At 39.5% G+C, this 20,909-nt stretch overlaps 1 protein-coding gene across 1 annotated transcript in view; it reads left to right on the forward strand.

Moving 5' to 3' along the window:
• Positions 1 to 20,909, forward strand: part of LOC128978840 (protein ELYS-like) — a 36,898-nt gene that overhangs the window by 539 nt on the left and 15,450 nt on the right. Inside the window, 15 exon segments of the mRNA XM_054396868.1 lie at positions 761 to 1,014; positions 3,596 to 3,776; positions 5,100 to 5,307; positions 7,096 to 7,209; positions 7,892 to 7,976; positions 9,877 to 10,021; positions 15,354 to 15,486; positions 15,573 to 15,754; positions 16,198 to 16,259; positions 17,062 to 17,190; positions 18,423 to 18,513; positions 18,611 to 18,700; positions 18,855 to 18,995; positions 19,629 to 19,733; positions 20,186 to 20,279. Coding sequence (XP_054252843.1) covers positions 761 to 1,014; positions 3,596 to 3,776; positions 5,100 to 5,307; positions 7,096 to 7,209; positions 7,892 to 7,976; positions 9,877 to 10,021; positions 15,354 to 15,486; positions 15,573 to 15,754; positions 16,198 to 16,259; positions 17,062 to 17,190; positions 18,423 to 18,513; positions 18,611 to 18,700; positions 18,855 to 18,995; positions 19,629 to 19,733; positions 20,186 to 20,279 — 2,014 coding nt within the window.

The raw sequence follows: 20,909 nt of genomic DNA on the forward strand, positions 1-20,909 counted from the left end.
CAGAAGGAAGAGGATCCCACTGTTAAGCACTGCAGACATATTTCCAAAGTATTTAATAGGACACAGATGAGTAACCAGCGAAAGTTGCTCAGAGTGGCTAAGCAGATTAGATAGCTGACTTTCTAAGTGATCTGAAAGCAGAGCTGGGTGTCTGTATGGATGTCTAGGCTTCTGTTAAGATCAGTTCAAATTTATCTACCTGGCTGTAAATACAGTAATTAATACTTACTTTGAGTTTGGCGTGTTTCAGTGAAACAAAATGTATCAGATTCTTTCTGTGATCAGCATATGTAAAAGTTTAAATTTACTCATGCAGTGCCCGCTTTAAGATAATTTCATGTTGAAGTCCACATCCCTGCTCAAAGTAGGCATGTGTCCAGTAAAGCTAATAAACTAGAAATTAATTAATTTAGATTTGTTACATTTGAAGGACGCTGTATTTAGATGATTTCTAGAAATATTTGTAGTCAAATATGGTACAAAGACTATAGATCAGTATATTGCAACCTTTATCCCAAACAATAGAAGTTCTTGAGAGCTAGAATGGCAAGCACAAATGCAAAATAATAAGGTCATTAATTTTAAGATGTATTGCTTGAGGATTTCAATGGGTGATCTTAAATAATTGACAAGAATTAGCTAAATTGGTTTTCTTCTCTGAGGTACTTTTATTGAAGGAAAGGGCCAGTGACTGTGATATTTCAGTTGTTTTCAATCTTCTATTGGAAATTTGCTTTAGTCAGCTTTCTTTCTCTTACAGGCAGAAATGGCCTAGCGTGGCTGGCGTGTGGTCCTCAACTTGAGGTAGTGAACTCTGTGACAGGAGAGCGGCTCTCTGCATACCGTTTCAGTGGAGTAAATGAACAGCCTCCCACTGTTCGTGTGGTAAAGGAGTTTTCCTGGCAGAAGAGAACTTGGCTGCTGGTTGGGTTGGAAGAAGCAGAGGGAAGTGTTCTCTGTCTGTATGACCTCGGAATATCAAGAGAGGTTACATCAGTTGCTCTTCCAGGAAGGGTATGTACTTTTTAATCAGAGCAATGCTTTTATGTTGTTGGGATCTGCATAATCCTGTTTCAGGAAAACCTTTGGAGTGTCTCTTCGTTAGGAAGTATTTTTTCTACATTGCAATAGCATACTGTCTCATCAGAGTATCCAGTCAAGAGAGGCTTGATATAAAGTCATACCGTTATTGTTTGAGTTTACTGATAGTAACACAAGTTTTATGGGTTTATTGTCGATAACAGCGATAGTTGCCTAATTCTCCATTTCTGCAAAAAGATGCTAAAAATGCTTTTATTTTTGGCATGAAAAATTTTAAAAAAATTGAAAAAAAAAAAAGCCCTACTCTTCAAAGCGTCTGTAACATATTTTCCTAACTGGTTATTTTATGTCAGAAAATGTATTTAAAATATCTCAAACTTCCATAGTTATGTTGTAAATTATTTAGATATGTTCCCTTTCATCTCAGACAAGCAAGCAGGTAACTTTAGAGGAGAATATATTTTTATGATGAAAAGAAGAGCCTTTAGTGATTTATCTGATGGATTGTTGAAAGGCTGACTCAATCTGCAGTTCTTGAATCTCTGCTTATTGAATATTGTGCTTGTGTAGATGGGGTACACTGATGTAATGTTACTAGTATTTTCTGTCTTCTATAACCCATACACTCAAATGATATAACGTCCCCTAGCCTCATTATCTTAATGTAAAACAACAATAAGCTAAAGTTAATAGAACACTAAGATTGACTGTATTTTTATTATCTTTGAATCTGCAACAAATAAATGCTGCTTTATTACACAGTTTTCCATAACGCAATTTGATTTGACTTGCTAGTGGAGTTTTGTTTGCTTGTAATGTTGCAGTGTGATTACTAGTCATTAGGATTTGTGTTGTGATTATTTCTAAAGACATTGGTTGAGTTGGTGCTTTGCTGTGTTAGATTGTCAATCATCTTGATAAGTCCTGGAGTTTCAGATGGAAAGGCAAACTGTCTGTTGACAGAAGTGGATAATCAGTAAGCGAATTATGTTTGTGAAAAAAGGCATAGCTTTGCTAAGTTTTATTTATTAAATCTAAGTAAGCTGGGAATAGGAAAAGAAACAGTTAAGAAGGGTCATGTGCTTGGTATGAGAGAGGAAAATCACTTGGGGCTTAGGGGTTTGGTTATTTCTCTTGGGGCTTAGGGGTGGGGGAAAAAAACAACGACAAAATAAAACCCAAAACAACAACAACCACAAAAAACCAAGAGCCTCCATTGTGGTGCTCACTTCTTTAATTTATTTTCAAGTAAAACTTTGATTCTGAGTAAAGCTTCCTGTTCTTCAACATTTTGTAAGAAGGCTAAATTATAGCTTATGTTCTTTGGTTGTATAGCTTTAGTGCATGTCACAAAGGGCATATTAATAATTACCCTAACAATAATAATAAACGATATGGCAAACAGGTATTAATAAAATATTAGTAATCCTTTATTAATGAAAATTGCCAAAACTTGTTGAATAGGATCGTTGTACGGTTGGAATATGTATTTACAATGGGAATATACAGTCTTAGGGTAAATGTAAGCAATTTAATGCAAACTAGGAGGCAATAACTTGGAAAGAGAGGATCCCTGAGAGCAGATAGCGCTCAATTACAGTGGGGGGGAGGCGCAATAAGAACCTTTAAACCCAGAGGGCAATGAATTAATTACAGCTGGTTTTACCCACATGGGAGGATGCTGCTGCTGTGTTAGCTTTGGGGCGCTCTCGTACGGCGCTGGCATGGCAGATTGCCAGCAAGGAGAGTTTACCACATGGTCCCAGGCTGATCTGGCTTCAGCAGATGGCAGGCAGTTAACGACACTCTTTGCAACGGGCGCTTGCTTGGTTCCTGGGTAAACTGAGGCACGGCATGGACTCTAGTGGCAAGGGGAAGCATACTAGGCAGATCTGTTTTATAAACAAGGGAGGGCTAGGAATTTATCATTTTGCCCGCTGACCACAAATGCCTTCCAAACGCCTTGTAGAGGGCAAACGAACCTGGAGGAAGGCAATTTCTGGACAGGGGGCGCCATGACCCCAGAGCAGGCTGCGCATGTGGGCAATAGAGGATGGAGGTTATGGAACACGATTGTGTGATGGGGTGGGGCTTTTGCCCCCAGAGCCCAGCCTCCTAGGACATCTTGGCCCAACATCACAGCGTGCTGGCAGGGCAGTTTTTTAGCTGCACCAATCCTCCGGTGAGCAGCAGGGACGCCTGCTGGGATTGGGGTACTGGACACTCCCTGCCATTTTGAAATCTCCGGAGCCGTGGTAGCATGTGTCTAGCTCTTTGTTTTGTACCTAGTTTTCTGTTTGTGCCTCTCCAGGACCATAGGTAATGCGGGTCTGGTTTTCGGTTTGTGCTTTGCTGTTACATAACCTTGTCTGCCCTTTAATAAAAGCACGCTGTGCCCTCACGGCACCTGTGGTAAACTGTGCTGATTCCTGAACCAAAGAACCCACTAAAATGACATTCTTGTTTCTGATGTGCCAATTCTGGCTTCACTCTTGAATTATTTCTATTTAGATTGTCAAACATCTTAAATGCTAACTTGTAGTTTTTGCTGTAGGTAACTGCTATAGAACCCATAACGAGTCATGAAGGAGCCAGTACAAGCACTCAGCACCTGCATCAGAGTCTGCAATGCCTCTTTGGAGTGGTTGCAGTGGGTACAGATGTTGGTCATTTACTTCTAGTTGACCTTTGTTTGGATGATTTATCTTGCAATCAGAATGAAATCAAAGCATCAGGTAAGGTTGTAGTTTTTAAACTTGAATTTAAAAGTAAGAAAATTTGTCATAAATAAGCAATTATGCATGCCATGTCAAAGATACAAGTGTACAGATATAACTACTGATAACAGACAGTGGGTTTGCACTGTATAGTCCTGAACTGATTGAAAATTGGAGTGTCTTAATACTCCTAACATTATAAATGACCCTTCTCTCCCAAGGTCCCTAAGTCACTTCAATTCATACCCCTGAGGTGTGGGAATTTTACAATCTGAGTGCTGTTGCCTGATAGGAAATTGAGTTAGAGATGCCCTGTTTCAAGGGAACGTACTTCTGTTTCTGTTAATCAACTTGGTGCAAACTTTAGGCTTTTTAAAAATAAAGCCAGCTTACCAAAAATCAAACATTTGGATGAATGAAATCTCTAATCTGTGTATTCAGATTGTTTTGATTATTACAGCAATGGCTTCAGGGGTTGTGTCAGTGTAAGCTGAAATTCTCCCCCAACCAACAATAACCAGGCTAGCTCAGTCTGGAAGCAAATGAAAGCTGTATTTACAAGCAAAATCTACGATCTATGATGAAGTGCAATGAATATGTACAAATATACAAAATTCACAACGTTTACAAATACATACAATCAACAGAAAAGCACAACCAAGATCCCTTTGCTTCCCCCCCAAAGGTGACCTTTCCCAAGGGGCCTCTCTCCCAGGGGCTTCCCCCCCAGGCCCCCTGGCAGAAAGCAGAGTTAGCTAAAGCAGAAAAAGTTGTTAACTTAGCTCGCCAAGGTCAGTGTGTTATCTTCAGCCAGAAGAGAAGAAGAAACAGCAACCAGACACCCCAGCAAGCTGCCCCGACTGCAGACTGCCCCACTTTGTTTTGAGTAATAGTTCTTAAACATTTCTATCTATCCAATGGAAGTGTTTAGAACAATCATTATTTTGCTTTCTTACACCCAATAGTGACTTATTTACACTCTTTCACTTTCCCTGCTTGAACTTTGCAAAGAAAAATTAAAGAGACAGTTTCAAACCATCACAGGGGTTGATGTTACTTCAGACAGCTTTATCATGAGGCTGAAACTTGTGATTTACAGAGTCTGAGAAGACTTTGTTGCACTTTTACCTGTTTTTGAAATGCAGGTGAGAATACCTGTCCCATCAGACTTATTCTGTTCTTTGAATATATACAAAATGGCAACAGCAAACCCAAATGTTCCATAAATGGGTATTTTGCCTGGGGCAGTAGAATTAGATTGTACATGTTGTCACATTAGTATTTAAAATGCAACCTAAATGGCATAACACATTAATTTATTGTGTGGTTTTGTGTTTGTAGATCCAGAAGTTGTCGTTAGAATTCCTGATGAAGTTTCCCAACAAAGAGAAATTGTGACAAGGGAAGGGGGAAATATCTGTTTTCAATTACAGAGTCCCTCAGAAACAGGAATATCAACCCTCTGCTACATAAGCAGAAGCAATCAGCTCGTTGTGGGTTTTTCAGATGGCTACCTGTCCTTATGGAATATAAAAACTCTGATGAGAGAGTAAGTGGGGATTTTTACACTTGGCCATGCCTGGAGGTGCAGAGGTCTCAATTTTTGCTTAAGAAATTATATCAACTTAAAAAAAAGTTTCTCAGAGACTGAATTTGGAGCATAATTTTGGAACGTTTATAAATCTTCTGAAATACTTATTGAGTCATACAGGAATTAAGTGTCCCCAGTGGACTAGGGTTGTTTCCTGTATTGTGCCTGTGGATTGAGGAATTGTGGAAAGCAGGCTTCTTTAAATTATGTCAAGCAGTTAGGATGTGATAGAGCTGATTTTTATGCAGTAGTTTTCTCTGTCAGTAGTATTCAGTGAAACAAGGAAATACTTGTATTTCACAGGATCACAGGATGTTAGGGGATGGAAGGGACCTCTGGAGATCATCAAGTCCAACCCCCTTGCCAGAGCAGGACCATAGAATCCAGCACAGGTCACACAGGAATGCATCCAGATGGGTCCTGAAAGTCTCCAGAGAAGGAGACTCCACAACCTCTCTGGGGAGCCTGTTCCAGTGCTCTGTGACCCTCACAGTGAAGAAATTTCTGCTCATGTTGAAGTGCAACCTCCTGTGCTGTAATTTATATCCATTGCCCCTTGTCCTATCACAGGGTGCAACTGAGAAGTGCCTGTTCCCTTCCTCTTGACACCCAGCCCTCAGATATTTATAAACACACATTAAATCTCCTCTCAGTCTTCTCTTCTCCAGACTCAAAAGCCCCAGGGCTCTCAGCCTCTCCTCATAGGTCACATGCTCCAGTCCTTTAATCAGCCTTGTAGCCCTCCATTAGACTCTCTCAAATAGATCCCTGTCCCTCTTGAACTGGGGAGCCCAAAACTGGATGCAATATTCCAAGTGAGGTCTCACCAGGGCAGTGTAGAAGGTGAGGAGAACCTCCCTTGATCTGCTGGACACACTCCTCTTACTGCACCTCAGGATACCATTGACCCTCTTGGCTGCAAGGACACATTGCCATCCCATGGATAACTTGATATCCACCAGGACACCCAGGTCCTTCCTCATGGGGCAAAGAAACTTCAGAAATTATTTTTTGTGACCAATTTATGGAATTAGGGCATACCATGAAAGGCTAAAATATGTTGGTGTTGTGTTTTGGGTGATAATATTCTTTAAAGTGCCCTGGATAAAACTAATGACACATGAAAAATTGGTAGTTGCTCTGAAAATACATTCTTTCCTTCATTTCAGGCTTCACCAAAACAGGGCATTGACCTATTCCAAAGCAATGATGCTCATAAATGAATGTTTGCTTGGAATACTTGGTGATGAGAATAAGGGACATGCAAACTTAGAAGCAATAGAAGAATTAAGAGATAATATTTAGTCTGCCAAAAAGCAATCTCACTTGAAATATTTGACCAAATTCAGGTAGAGATTCACTTAGGCAAATCTGCAGTGACTCACCAGACATATCGAATGCATAAATAGACAGTGGAGGAATAATTAGGTGGCAAGAATAGATTGTGAAAGTACAAATGAAATCTGGGAAAAAATGATTTACATAGTCTGAGTAAAGAAATTAGAAATTACTTCTGTTTGGTTCTCTTCAGAAGATGTGCTGTATTTTAAGTTCAATATTGAAGTAGGATACAACAGTAGGAACAATCTATTGCCTGGCAGCTGAAGTAATCACCTTCTGTACTTTGAGGATAAGCATGTAAGGTGCTCTTTTCTCAGAAGATGCTTCTACCCCTCTATAAACATTTAGGACCAGTAGACTTACCTTTTTTTCTTTTTTCTTTTTTTTTTTTTTTTAAACCTGCAGGCACCACTCTCAGCTTGGAGGAAGGATTCCTGTCTATGCTGTTACTTTTCAAGAGCCTGAGAATGATCCTCGGAACTGTTGCTATTTGTGGGCTGTTCAGTCTACACAAGAAAGGTGAATAAAAACTTACTATAAGCCACTGAATTTGTATTTATTTATTTTTAAAATATTTGTTTTCAGAAAGTTGATACATGTATATTAGTTTTGTTTATTTAGTTATGCAGCAAAGTGTTCAACTTACAATGCAATTTTTGTGGGATTTAACAGATGTGAAGAGGGACCTTCTGAAGGGAGGTAAAGCAGCAGTGGCCAAATATCTTTGTATTTACATTCTTACATTATTTTCTTTGCTTCTTGATGACTGCTTCATGATTTGATATTCACATCATGGTATTAAATGTGATTAAAAGTAGTTGAGGCTGCAGATCTAGAACAGTTAGACATGCTGATACAACAGTCTGCTGCTCTAAAGGAAGGGTTGAGAGTATATCTCACTACCTTGTGCCAGCTTTGGCAGTCTTTGGAGCCTTTATAAGCCAGTTCAATTCTCTTAGCAAGCTGTCACTGTTGGGCAGAAAAGCCAATGGCATCCTGCTGGGCTAATGAATCAAAGCAAAATGTGGAAGGGTCCTTTCTATTTTTGTGGCTAAATGTGACCAGTTCTCGTGTTTTGGGAAGTGGTGTTTTTCTTTTCACCAACAGTGTTCTAATAAGAAAACCTCAACCTAGATCTAATAAAATTATAAGGACTATAAAGCAGCTTGTAATCAAATTTCACAATTTATACTTTTTTCAGTGGAGGTGATGTTGTGAGTTTACATCTGTTGCAGTTAGCATTTAGTGACAGAAAGCGCTTGGCATCAGGACAAGTTAAGTATGAGGTAAGACGTCCATGTATGTGAAAAGATGAAAATGGTAATTTTCTCTAAGCATCAGTTAGGTTGGTAGAGCTAATATTTGCTATCAAAATTCAGAGCTAACTATAAAATCAATAGTCTTTTTTTGAGTCTTACTGGGCATGGCCTTTGTCCACACTCTTTGAAAACCAGTCACAGAATTTTATGCTACAGAGTTTTGTGTTCCAACTAGATTCATCTCCAGAGTCCATAAAAACTTAGTTCCTGAAGAGGAAGCAGCTTTTAGAAAGACAAGTATTCTTAATTTAAAAAAAAAGTTACCTAGGAAGAGAAGATAGGGGTTTGAATTTGTTTAACCAAACTGCAGACTTGAACAAGCTTCTGTATTTTTAAAAAATGCAGTCATATAGCTTTATTCTTTTCTGATCTTTCATTTTACATTCTTGTTTTTCTTTTGAACTTTACCAACAGGCCATCCAATTAAATGTACCTACAGTTGGTTAAGTGTTAATCCTGAAATTTAGTAGCTATAAAGATAACTCTTTCTACTTTTTGGCTGGGTTACCTATGAAATTTACTCTTCAAGCCAGAAAATACATAAATACTTACAGTAAACAGTGGTATGATTTCCTCAGAAGAGTATGTGTAAATTTTTAGTACTGCCTCCCAAGATGTCATGTTTAAAATACAGATGAGGTATCATTGTATCTCAGATATCTAACAGGTATAAGATACATCTGTATAATGCGTAATTCTGCTTGGTAGTGTGCTTGGAGCTCTTCCAAGATCTTTTTGAGGGAAAAGTAATCTTAGCTTAGAGCAATTTTTTCTTCCTATTTTGACACTTTCTCTTACATATTCTCAAAACTCATGGAATGAAACTGGAGTGATTCTTGTCTTGTGGTGCTCTATTTTTATAGAGCTTGTGCACTTTTTTGGAATGAGTTTTAATTTTTACCTTTATCTTTTTTTCCTGTAGTGTAGGAAATCCCCTTCCTTATTTGAGTATTGCTTCTGAATATATAAAGGCTTGGTGTCTGGAAAAATTAGTGTTTATTTAAAATGCATTGTCTATCATGGTGACAAAGTAGAAATAGTTTCAAGTGATTCAGAGTGTTCTAAATATTGTTGTCATCTCTTTATCTTTGTTGACATGCAGTTTTTTATGCCATAAATATATAGTGTTCTAGAGGAACAGATGACCCTCACTGAGTTTTGTAATTTTAAAAAGGCTTTCATTTCAGTTCACTTCTGCATCTCTTGTAGAGTGCTCTAAGCATTTTGGCAGGCTGGATGTTTTGCTTTTGAACTTCTGCTTTATTTTATCCTCCTTTAAAAGTTATTCTGTTTATATCCCTTATTTGGAGAGGCTGGGAGACCTGGGGATCTTTAGCATGGAAAAGAGAAGACTGAGAAGAGATCTTATGAGGTCAAGATGATGGGGCTGGGGTCTTTTCAGTGGTGCCCAGTGACAGGACAAGGAGCAACGGCCAGAAAGTGGAACAAAGGAGGTTTCACTTAAACAGAAATATTAAATTCTTTGCTTAGGTTTCATGCTAGTTTTTCAAAGAGATGGTTTAGGTTTTTCGAAAGATGGTTTAGGTTTTTCAAAGAGATGGTTTAGCTTTTTCAAAAAGATAGTTTAGGTTTTTTCTTATCTATTTCCCATGTCTGCATGCTTCAGAAGAAATTCAAGCTAGGGAAATGTTAAATTTTAGCCTTTGCAACCAAACTTGACAATTATGACTTGACATGTAATTCTCTTGAGTGTCTCATGTAGTTTCTATTTGCCATCAGAAATAACCTCATGGAAAATACACAGTATAATTTGTATATTATATTATAGATATACATTATTTCATATTTAGGTATAATATGTGCTTTTACCTCAGAATTACCTTTTCTGTTTTTTTTTTTTCCCCAGGGTTTGGAATACTGTGTTGAAAGGTATAGTTTAGATCTCACAGGTGGAATCGTTCCCTTGAGAGGGCCAACTAGCAGCACCAAATTACTCAGCTGTCAGACTGTAGAAGAATTTCACAACCAAGTTGAGGATAGCATTAATGAAGGTTTGTTCTGATGTCTGTGTGTGGTTAATGAATGAATGAATTTGAAATCTAAACAATGGATGCTATCCTGTACCCACAGGCTGAAATTCTTAAATATCTGTACAGAGCAGCTTGTCAGGATTATTTAAAGAGCAAAATTCAGTGCTTACCTTATGTAGGACTTCTTTAAAGGAAAAAAAATGGGTTTACTTATTATTTTGCTTGCCAACATGCTATTGTGATGTGAGGTCATCTGAATAATGCTGTTCTGATTTTTTATTCTGCCAGTTCTCTTCTTTGAACATTAAGACCATTCTCTTCATTGCTTAAGAATGTTAGCTGAATTGTTTTTTCCCTGTTCAAACCTATGTCTGCATCTGCATCCAGCTGGTCTCTGGTGAGAAGTTGTGCTTCCCAGGGCTCAGTATTGGAGCCAGTTCTCTTTAATATCTTTATCAATGATCTGGATGAGGATATTGAGAGCACCCTCATTAAGTCAGCAGATGAGTACATGCACCAGCAAAGACTGCGTGTTGACCTGCTGGAAAACAGGTCCATGGAGAAGGACCTTGGAGTCCAGGTGGACAATAAGTTATCCATGGGACAGCAACGTGCCCTTGTGGCCAATAAGGCAAATAGTATCCTGGAGTGCATTAAGAAGAGTGTGGCCAGCAGGTCAAGGGAGGTTCTCCTCCCCCTCTAGTCTGTCCTAGTGAGACCACATCCAGAGTATTGTGTCCATTTCTGGGCTTCCCAGTTCAACAGGGACAGGAAAATACTAGAGAGAGTCCAATAGAGGGCTACAAGTGTGGTTAAGGAACTGGAACATCTGTCTTATGAGGAAAGGCTGAGAGACAGGGCACTGTTTAGCCCAGAGAAGAGAAGACTGGGAGGGCATCTTATTACTGTTTACAAATATCTGAAGAGTGGATGTCAAGAAGAAGGGGATAGTTTCTTTTCAATGATAGGTGTAATAGGACAAGGGGCCATGGACACAGACGGGAACGCAGGAAGTTCCACCTCAACATGAGGAAAAACTTCTGTACTGTGAGGCTGACAGAGCACTGGAACAAGCTGCCCAGAGAGATTATGGAGCCTCCTTCCCTATGCACTTTCATGACCTGCTTCAATGTGGTCCTATGTGGCCTACCATAGGTGATCCTGCTTTGATAGGGGGATTGGACTTTATGATCCTCAGAGGTCCCTTCCCATACCTATAATTCTGTGGTTCTATGAGACCAAGTTGGGTGGGAGTATTGATCTACTCAGGTGCAGGGAAACTCTACAGAGGGATCCAGACAGGCTGAATTGATGGGCCAAGGCAATTTGTAGGAGATTAAACTCAGTCCTGCACTGTGGTTGCAACAATGCCATGCAACACTACAGGCATGTAGAAGAGTGGCCCGGTGGAAAAGGACCCAGGAGTGTTGGTCAGCGGCTGCCTCAACAGAAGCTCTCAGTGTGCTCAGGTCACCAAGAAGGCCAGCAACATCCTAGCTTGTATTAGAAACAGCATGACCAGCAGGACTAGGGAAGTCATTGTCCCCTGTACTTGGCACTTATAAGGCCGTATCTTGAGTACCATGTTCAGTTTGGGGCTCATCACTACAATAAAGACATTGAGATGCTGAAGCATGTCCAAAAAAGGGCAAAAAGCTGACGAAGGATCCAGAGCACAAGTCTTATGAAGATCAGCTGAGGGAACTGGGTCTGTTTAGCCTGGAGAAAATGAATCTGAAGATAGATCTTACCAGTTTCTGTAACTACCTCCAAGAAGGTTGTAATGAGGTATGTGTTAGTGTCTTCTCCCAGGTAACAAGTAATAGGACAGGAGAAAATGGCCTCAAGTTGCACCACGAGAGGCTGAGATTGGGTGTTAGGAAAAAGCTTTTCACCAAAAGGGATGATAAACATTGGCACAGGGAAGTGATTGAGTCAGCATCCCTGGAGGTATTTAAAAGACGTAGACATGGTGTGATAGTTTTAAGACTCTGTCTTTAATTTCTTCTCACAAAGTTTGAGCAGAAAAATGAAAGAATGTAAATAAATCACTATTTGGTGTAAGAAAGCAAAATAATGATTATTCTAAACACTTCCATTGGAGAGATAAAAATGTTTAACAGTCAGTACTCAAAACAAGGTATGGGCAGTCTCTCTCAGTCTGATCTGGCTTTTCTTCTGCTGGCTGGAGATAACACACATACTCACATACTGACCTTGACAAGCTAAGTTTAACAAACCTCTTGGCTTCTTGGCTTTCTTTCTTCTGCCAGGGAGGTCTGGGGAAGGATGGGGGAAGAAGCAGAGCCCCTTTGGGGCCATGAGGCTTTGTTGTGTTTTTCTGTTAATTATACATGTTTGTAAATGTTGTGAATATTTGTACATATTCATTGCATTTCATTATAGATTGTAGTTTTGCCTGTAAATACAGCTTCATTTGCCTCCAGACTGATTTAGCCTGGTTATTGTCAGTGTGAGAAGGGGATTTCAACCCACCATACTGTAACAATCAATAGTTTGGCGCTCCAATGCGAGGCAATTGCTTGTATGATTTATTTCTTATCAGATTAGGAAGCAGAAGCATTCGATCTTCCCCGCAGCTGGTGCATAGTAGGGAATGTGGAATATCCACTCGATGCTGTGCTCTTTGGCCCAGTTCTTTACAAGATTGTTCTTGAAATGAGTTTCGTTGTCTGTCTCTCTGGAGTTCCATGTCTCCACGGGATCTGTCTTTCCAGACCAAGAATGGTGTTACACGCAGTTGCATGAGGAACTGGATAAGTTTCCAACCATCCAGTACTTGCCTCTACCATAGTCAGCACATATTGCTTACCAGATCCAGAACGAAGTAGAGTGTAGTCAATACTTATACTTGGACCACTGGACACCATACCACTAGGGCTTGATTTGCTTTGCCTGCTTAATAGCAGCACGAATGTCACAGTCATGGATGATTTGCACGATAGCATCCATGGAATTGTCAATGGATCTGTCACGAGCCCATCGGTAGGTTGCATCTCTGCCTTGATGTCCTGACGAGTCATGGGCCCACCGAGCTAAGAACAGCTCACCTCGGTGTTTCCAGTCAAGATCAAAATCAAAGTTTGTGTCTGCTTGGGAAACTCTTGCAGCTAGATCTGCCTGATGGTTGCGTTGTTGTTCCTCAGTAGCTTTGCTCTTAGGAATGTGAGCATCGATGTGTCTCACTTTCACTGGGATTCTCTCAGTGCAAGCAGCAATGTCTTGCCACAGATCTGCAGCCCAAACAGGCTTTTCTTTCTCTGCCATCCATTCTTTTTCCAGTCCTTTAGCCAACCCCACAAGGCATTGGCTACCATTCATGAGTCGGTGTAGAGATGAAGCTTTGGCCATCTCTCACGTTCAGCTACATCAAGAGCTAGCTGGACAGCTTTTACCTCTGCAAATTGACTGGATTCTCCTTCTCCATCTCTTGCTTCTGCAACTCTGCCTGTTGGACTCCACACTGCAGACTTCCATCTCCACTTGTTTCCAACAAGATGATAGGAACTGTCTGTGAACAAAGCATATCTCTTTGTCTGTTAGAGTATAGTTCGGTTCTGAGCCTCTGTAGCCACAACCCCAGAAACCAAGAGGATGTCTGTGTGTCTCACCTGGAGCTCTTTGCCAGCACCAGGTTGGACCATTGTCACTTTCAGCTGTGTACAGAATGTTCTTAATATCTGGACCAGTTCAGACAGGTCCCAGACCCATTGCTTGGACTACTTCTTGCTTTATTTGGTTGAAGGTTGCTTGTTGCTCAGGACCCCACTGGAAACTGTTTTTTTTCAAGTCACATCATAAAGAGGTTTCACAATCTGACTGTATCCAGGAATGTGCAGTCTCCAGAATCCCACTATGCCTAAGAAACGCAGAGTTTCTTTCTTATTGATGGGATTTGCCATGGTGCAGACTCTGTTTATCACATCCATTGGAATGTGATGGTGACCATCTTGCCACCGCACTCCCAGAAACTGGATTTCTCTGGCAGGTCCTTTCACCTTCTCTCACTTGATAGCGAAACCAGCTTGCAAGAGAATGTCAAGGATTTTGTTACCTTTCTCGAAGACTTCTTCAGCAGTTTCACCCCAGACGATGATGTCATCGATGAACTGAATGTGTTCTGGAGCTCCACTTTTCTCCAAAGCATCATGGATCACTGCATGGCAGATGGTTGAACTGTGAATCCACCCCTGGGGCAAACAATTGAACGTGTACTGTATGCCTCTCCAGGTGAAGGCAAACAGGCCTGCATTCCTCTGCTATGGGAATAGAGAAGAAAGCATTAGCAATGTCTATGGTAGCATACCATTTGGCCTGCTTGGATTCCAGCTCATATTGGAGTTCCATCATGTCTGGTACAGCTGCACTCATGGGTGGAGTTACCTCATTCAAGGCACGGAAATCAACTGTCAGGCACCAAATTCATTCACCTTTCACTATATGGTTTAGGTGTGGACGTGGTAATGGTAGGTTAACGATTGGACTCAATGATCTAAAGCATCTTTTCCAGTTGTTGGCACACATGAGCTTCTGTTGGATGTGTATTTAGGCTAGCAATGATGCTGTCTTCTGAATTATGAAAATTCTGGACTTTAAAGGCAGTTTTAGCAGTTAACAAAACTGAACTGGCAGAGAAGCACACAGTGGAACAGAGCTGAGTGTGAGAGGATCCCTAAAGAACAATGATAAATTCAACAGAGAAACATTTTACCAAACATGCTGTTGTCTTGTTCCTTACCCTATTAGGTTAAATATGTCACATACTTTATTGCTAGAGAATGCATTCTCCTCAAAGAAAAGAGACTGTTTCAGTTTTTGAGAGAACCAGAGGATAACATTGGGAATGTTTTATGTGATAATCTTTATTTCCTATTTAAGGGGGTCATGTATTTATTTATTCCATGTTATAATTGTATTCTTTCATTCTGAAAATACCAGAAAAGAGCTATTCTTAAAACTTTTAATTGAATTAAATCTGGAAATTTATGATGCCAGATGAGTGATACAAGTGCATATGACAATTATTTGTATGCATTCTACAAGTAGCAATGTATGTGTTCCTAGCTTAATCAGCTCCTAATGTATGAAAAACTTAATTAGCAAATAATTTTGTCTTTGATTAGACTTAGAATTGATACAATTTGAACAAGAAGAAGGGACAGTACAACTGAAACCTATCACAGAGATATTTGCTGTTCTGTAATATTTTTTTTATTATTATTCTTGATACTCCATGAATGATATAAGAGAATTAAGAGAAAATGGAAAGTGGTGTTTTAAAAATGTCAGACATATTTTCTGGAAATAGCAAACAATGTCTTATCTTCTACAGTAACATCTCCTGACACCAGTGTATCAATCTTCAGTTGGCAAGTGAACACGCATAGTCAGGGAAAACCATCTACTTACTTGGGAGTGTTTGACATTAATCGCTGGTATCATGCTCAAATGCCAGATTCAACAAGGTATATTTTTATTCAGTTGTTTTCAATATTCCTGAAAATAACTCATTTGAAAGTTGGTGTTTATCTTACACCCTTTTTTCTTTAAGGCCAGAAGAATTCCTCCGTGATTGCCCCTATTTTGCATTGTGGTCACTGGATACTGTAGTAAACATGACTGCTCCGGATCTCATTTTGGATATTCTGGTACATGAGTGGAGTCTAAGTCAGGGAGTTCCTCTTTCTCATTCACCACCTGAGCAGTTTTTCAATCCAAGCAACTACAATTTTGGTAGGTATTTCGTTGCTTTTAGTAGTGGCAAGCCTAAACTGGAGTCAAATACCCTTTACTGATTCTCTTGTTCATTGTTCGTCACTCAAAACCCAAACCAAATCAAAAAAACCCAAACCCCCACAAACTCAACTCTGATTACGTTGTACTAACAAAGTGTTTAATATTGTAAAACATATATGACAGTCTGCTGAGTTTTGAGTTTTGGTTCTTTGTAGTGTAATCTGTGAAGTGGTGATGGTCATCAAATGAATTGACTTTGAACTGAAGCTCAAAGTGCAGCACCTCAAGAGCACTAGAGATAAAATTCCTACACAAATTTGTAGATGATCTGATGAAGAAAGTGGGTACTTAGTTATATCTTTCCAGATATTGCCTTTGAAATAGGTCAAAGCATAACTGTGAGAGTGTGGAAGGTTGTCAGACATTCATTGTTTCTGCAGATGGTACATGCTTGCTGAACTCCGGAGTTGTTCATGTGACTTGCACCGGCTTCCAGAAGGAGGTAATCCTTCATTATATCTTTACTGAAAATGTCAAAATCTTTTCTGAGTTTTCTATTGCACTGCTTCCAGTGTCAGAGACCATTTTACACCCATCCTGAGCATACATATGCAATTGTATCCTGCCAGTTTTATGCAAATGGTAATGTTTTAGGTCTGCTCTTCGATCTGTAAAACTACCATTGTCTCTTGTTGAAGCATCTTCAGGGGTTGAATGACTAGAGAGAAATCCAGTGGTGCTCTAGGAACAAGAACAAAAATGTTATGAAAGTTAGGGAAGGGTGTTACTTCTTTATGACCCATCAGATGAACTGCCGGCATAGTCTTGTGTTAGGGGTTCGGTCCCTGATTAACTTGAAAAAGGAGGACAGAATGGGGAAAATGAAAAATTATTTATCTGTTTCAGAAGAAATGAAAATTGTTTTCTCCCAGACTTGGCCAAATTGTAACTTCTGAGCCACTGCACAGACTGTGGCAAATAAAGTTTCAGCTCACTAAAGCTTTCCAACATAGATCATCTTCTGCACAAATAAACATGGAAAGGGTCTTCCAAAGTGCAATTTGAAGTTGTGTGTTAGTTTTAGCTTAAACTGAATGTATGTGAATAAACTGTTTGTTTGACTGCTGTCTTTAAGACTCTATATAGCAATGTTTACTCAGATTGCTAACCTAAAATGTATTACTGATGCAAGCTTTCTGACAGTTTAAGTGAACATTTATATTAGTTCATGTAGTGGTTATCCAGAACTTTAGTGGCTGAATAATAATGCTGTCTTAATCTGTAGCTTTTGATTGATGTTTCAGACCTTGAATTTTTTGAAGAAATCTGGTCCTTCAATAAGTGAGGCCGTTCATGATAGCTACAATAGGTGTTTGGTAGCTGGCTTGCTGTCTCCAACACTAGTTGATGTCCAGCAATCCAGCATGAGTCAGGTGAGTACATACCAGGGAATCAAGGGAGAAATAGATCAATCGTATCTGACAGGACCATAGAGGCTACAGGACATGATAATCTGATTTTCATATTATTTACAAGTTTCACTGAAACACAGATATTGACTTTCGTTAACTGAAGTAATAGTATTCTGAGATCCAAACAGCTGAGTCTGACTGGGAACAGCCCTAATAGATCTGTCTTTAGAGACCCTTCTATTAATTCTGTGCCACAGATACACACAGGGAATGATACAGTCAGTGTTGGTCATGCACAGCATAAAGCACCTTTCCCTCAGAACAACTTTCATCCCTCTCAGTTCCTCAAAGTATCAGCTTATGATGAGGGTGTCTCAGTCAGATACAAGGTATTGCAAACATCAGCTTGCTGCACTGTTCATGACTATTTTCTTCCAAGGAAGCAGGCTGTGATAAACAATTACTCTTGTCAGCCCTACCTGACAATTTCATCACCACTTCCCCTCTTTTTCACTCTTTTTTGGCCTGCTACAATAGCCCAATTTACTCCTGTTAGACTGCCTTATTGTTGCTATTGCACCTTAATTACCTTTATCTCATGACATCCATTACCTTCTGTCTGCATTATCTTGTAGACAGACTTCACCTGCCTGTCATAGGTTTTCCATTTGCAGTTCAGCAATGTTTCTCTCCCATTGGAAGAGTTTCATGAGAGATGGAGCCATTGTGATGAACAGCCCATCTTCACCCAGGCAGGATCTAAGCTAAATGATCACCTACCTTGTCATTGTATATGGTGGTGTGATTTGTAGGAAGGGGTGACCCTTCATCCAACTTCTTCCATCTTCCTGTCTACTGGATTCTTCACTAGATTGATGGATTTATGTGTCCCCTCCATACATTTCTGGTGGCAAACTTACCTGCATAAAATGCATAGTGGGGGTTAGCCGAGGATGTTACTGATAATAGTTAACTAGAACTCAGTAAATTAAGAGTATACTGGGGAGGCATGCAAATAAATATCAGAATTAGCCTTCAGTAAGTTGAAATGTTAGAGGAAAAGTTTAATGTGGTCCTCAGACCAGCAAGCAGTCCAGCTTGTGGCTAGAATTAAGAAAAAGAAGGTAGAATGAGTTGCCTGTGTACTAATTGACTTTGTGATGAGTATATAGCTAGAAACAAACACTTATTGTTGATGGTTCAGTTGTTGAAAGTATGTGATATTCTTGTTTTATTTTGTGTGTTGTGTATAGGAAGAGCAGTTAGAAGCAATACTGTCAGCTGCTGTCCAGACAGGTTCTTTAGAACTTCTAACTAGGTGCATTAAACATTGGATGTCTGAAGGTATGAATACTTATGTTGTTTTTATGTAATATACATTTATAGTTTGAAATTGTTGAATCATTACCTTTTTGGTTTTTTGTTGGTTTTTTTTTTTAAGGCCTGCCGAGTTCTTCTGCTAATTTACAGTTTGTTCTTCAATGGACATGGAACAAAGTGATCTACACAAAAGATGAATTTGACCAAACATGTGAGTACTAGTGTAGCCATTCTGCAAACATATAATTATTTTTACTAATTGAGCTCCTTCAGTAATCTGCTGGTATCTGATAATGCAGGTGGTTCTTTAAGCGCTTTTGGAAATTTCTCTGGAGGCTAATGATTTCATGTTTGTTCTTGAAAAGGTGTTCCGCTGTTTGATGGCTCTTGCAACTTCCTTGACCCGCAGACACTACAGTCTCTTCAGCACTGCCAGTTGCTTTTGAGCAACCTTAGCACAGTCTTAAAATGTTTTCTGACAGAAGCACAGGAGCTTACTGAAAAAGGTTTGTAATAGTATTGCTCTATCTTTGGTGTGTTTTGTTAACATTTGGAATTATGCTTGGGTTTTAATTGTGGAAACATGAGCTTTTCTTGTTTATGATGATTGGAATATGGTCAAGTTTAGCTAGGAGAAGGGGCTGACATCTGGGACTACCACTTAATATGCCTCAAGTTCAGGGAAACTGTGGAGTACATGCAAATGGGATGGGGAGGCTACATTCAGCAAGAAGCTATGTAGGCAGAGGATTGAAAGTACAGCAACTGAAAGTCATACTGCTGAAAAGTAGGCAAATTGCTAAAAAATGTAAAAGAAGCACAAATAAGTAACTTGTAAAAAGTCATTTCAGTTTCTTTAGCTTTTTATATTATCAATTGTTCTTGGCATATTATTCCTGAGTGTGTTTACTTGTTCAGTCTTTGTATTTCATTTTAATCTTTAGTGATTTTGGTTCATTGCAGGGTTTGCTTTTTCTTTTGGTGGTGATTGTAGAGGTTTTATCCAAATAAAAAAGCGATAACAATGAAAAATGCAAAGGCAAAGATTTCTATCATGTTCCTTTTATGCTGTCTTTTTAGGATGATGGAGTTTTGCAAAAATAAAAGGAATTGCATAATAAAAATCATCTTTTTTCCAGGTTTTAGAGACTTGACAAACAAGAATGTGGTAACCGGCCTCATTTCTTTGTATGCACAAGTGGTCATCTGGTTCTGTCGATCCAGACTTCTTCCAGAGTGTTTAGGTAAGTATAAACTGTACTGCATTTGTATCAAGGAGACTGTCCAGTAAGTGATTTCTGTAAACAGGTGCTTAGCCATGTTTTTGAAAATGTTTTGTCAAGTCATATTGCTTCAGTAACAGCATTTGCTGAAGAAGTGTTGGTTTTTCAAATACATAGTTTAGAATAATGCAAGCAGTTGTGCTTTTTTTTTTTTTTTTACAGTGAACTTCATCCTACTCTACACATTCTGAATGCTACACCAACTGTAAACTTGCAATCACACTTGAAACAAGAAGGAATCAAATCTGGTGTCTTATAGTTCTTTTAGCAAAAGCAGAAACAGGACTGGCTTCTTTCAGAGTTGGAGGCTTCTTGATGCTTAGCTTGCTTGATCTTTTGTCTTTCTTGCCAAAAAGTTTAGTTTAAAAATGTGATACTACTTTTTTAACTTGCTTTGACTTTATTCCCTGCAGATGATGATATGCCTTTGTCCACACCTTCCTACAATTATCGTCTGATTCAGAGCTACTATACTGGTCATCGACAGAGACTGGGGTGCTTATCAAGGTAAGCCTTATAGGAATATAAAACTCTGCAAATCCAGAAGTGGAAGTGAATGGCTTTTGTATTGACAGTTGTATTTGTATAAATATAAATAAAGTTATGCTTAAAGCGGAATTTGTCAGCAGTACTATTGACTTCAGTGATGCATGTGTTCTGTCGAACACAGAGGTGACTTTCCTCTGTTGCAATGTTTGCATATACTTCTCCTTAGTATCAGTTCTGCTTAGTATCATCAGCACTGGTTAGACCACACCTTGAGTACTGTGTCCAGTTCTGGGCTCCTCAATTTAAGAAGGACATTGAGATACTTGAACATGTCCAGAGAAGGGCAACAAAGCTGGTGAGAAGTCTTGAGTACAAGCCCTATGAGGAGAGGTTGAGGGAGCTGGGGTTGTTTAGCCTGGAGAAGAGGAGGCTCAGGGGAGACCTTATTGCTCTCTACAACTACATGAAAGGATGTTGTAGCCAGGTGGGGTTGGTTTCTTTTCCCAGGCAACCAGAACAAGAGGACACAGTCTCAAGCTGCACCAGGGGAGGTTTAGGCTCAAGGTGAGAAGAAAGTTCTTCACAGAAAGAGTAACTGGCCAGTGGAATGGCCTGCCCAGGAAGGTGGTGGATTCACCGTGGAGGTGT

The sequence above is a fragment of the Indicator indicator genome, chromosome 2 (genome assembly GCF_027791375.1).
Source record: "Indicator indicator isolate 239-I01 chromosome 2, UM_Iind_1.1, whole genome shotgun sequence".
In the NCBI taxonomy this organism is placed as follows: Eukaryota; Metazoa; Chordata; class Aves; order Piciformes; family Indicatoridae; genus Indicator; species Indicator indicator.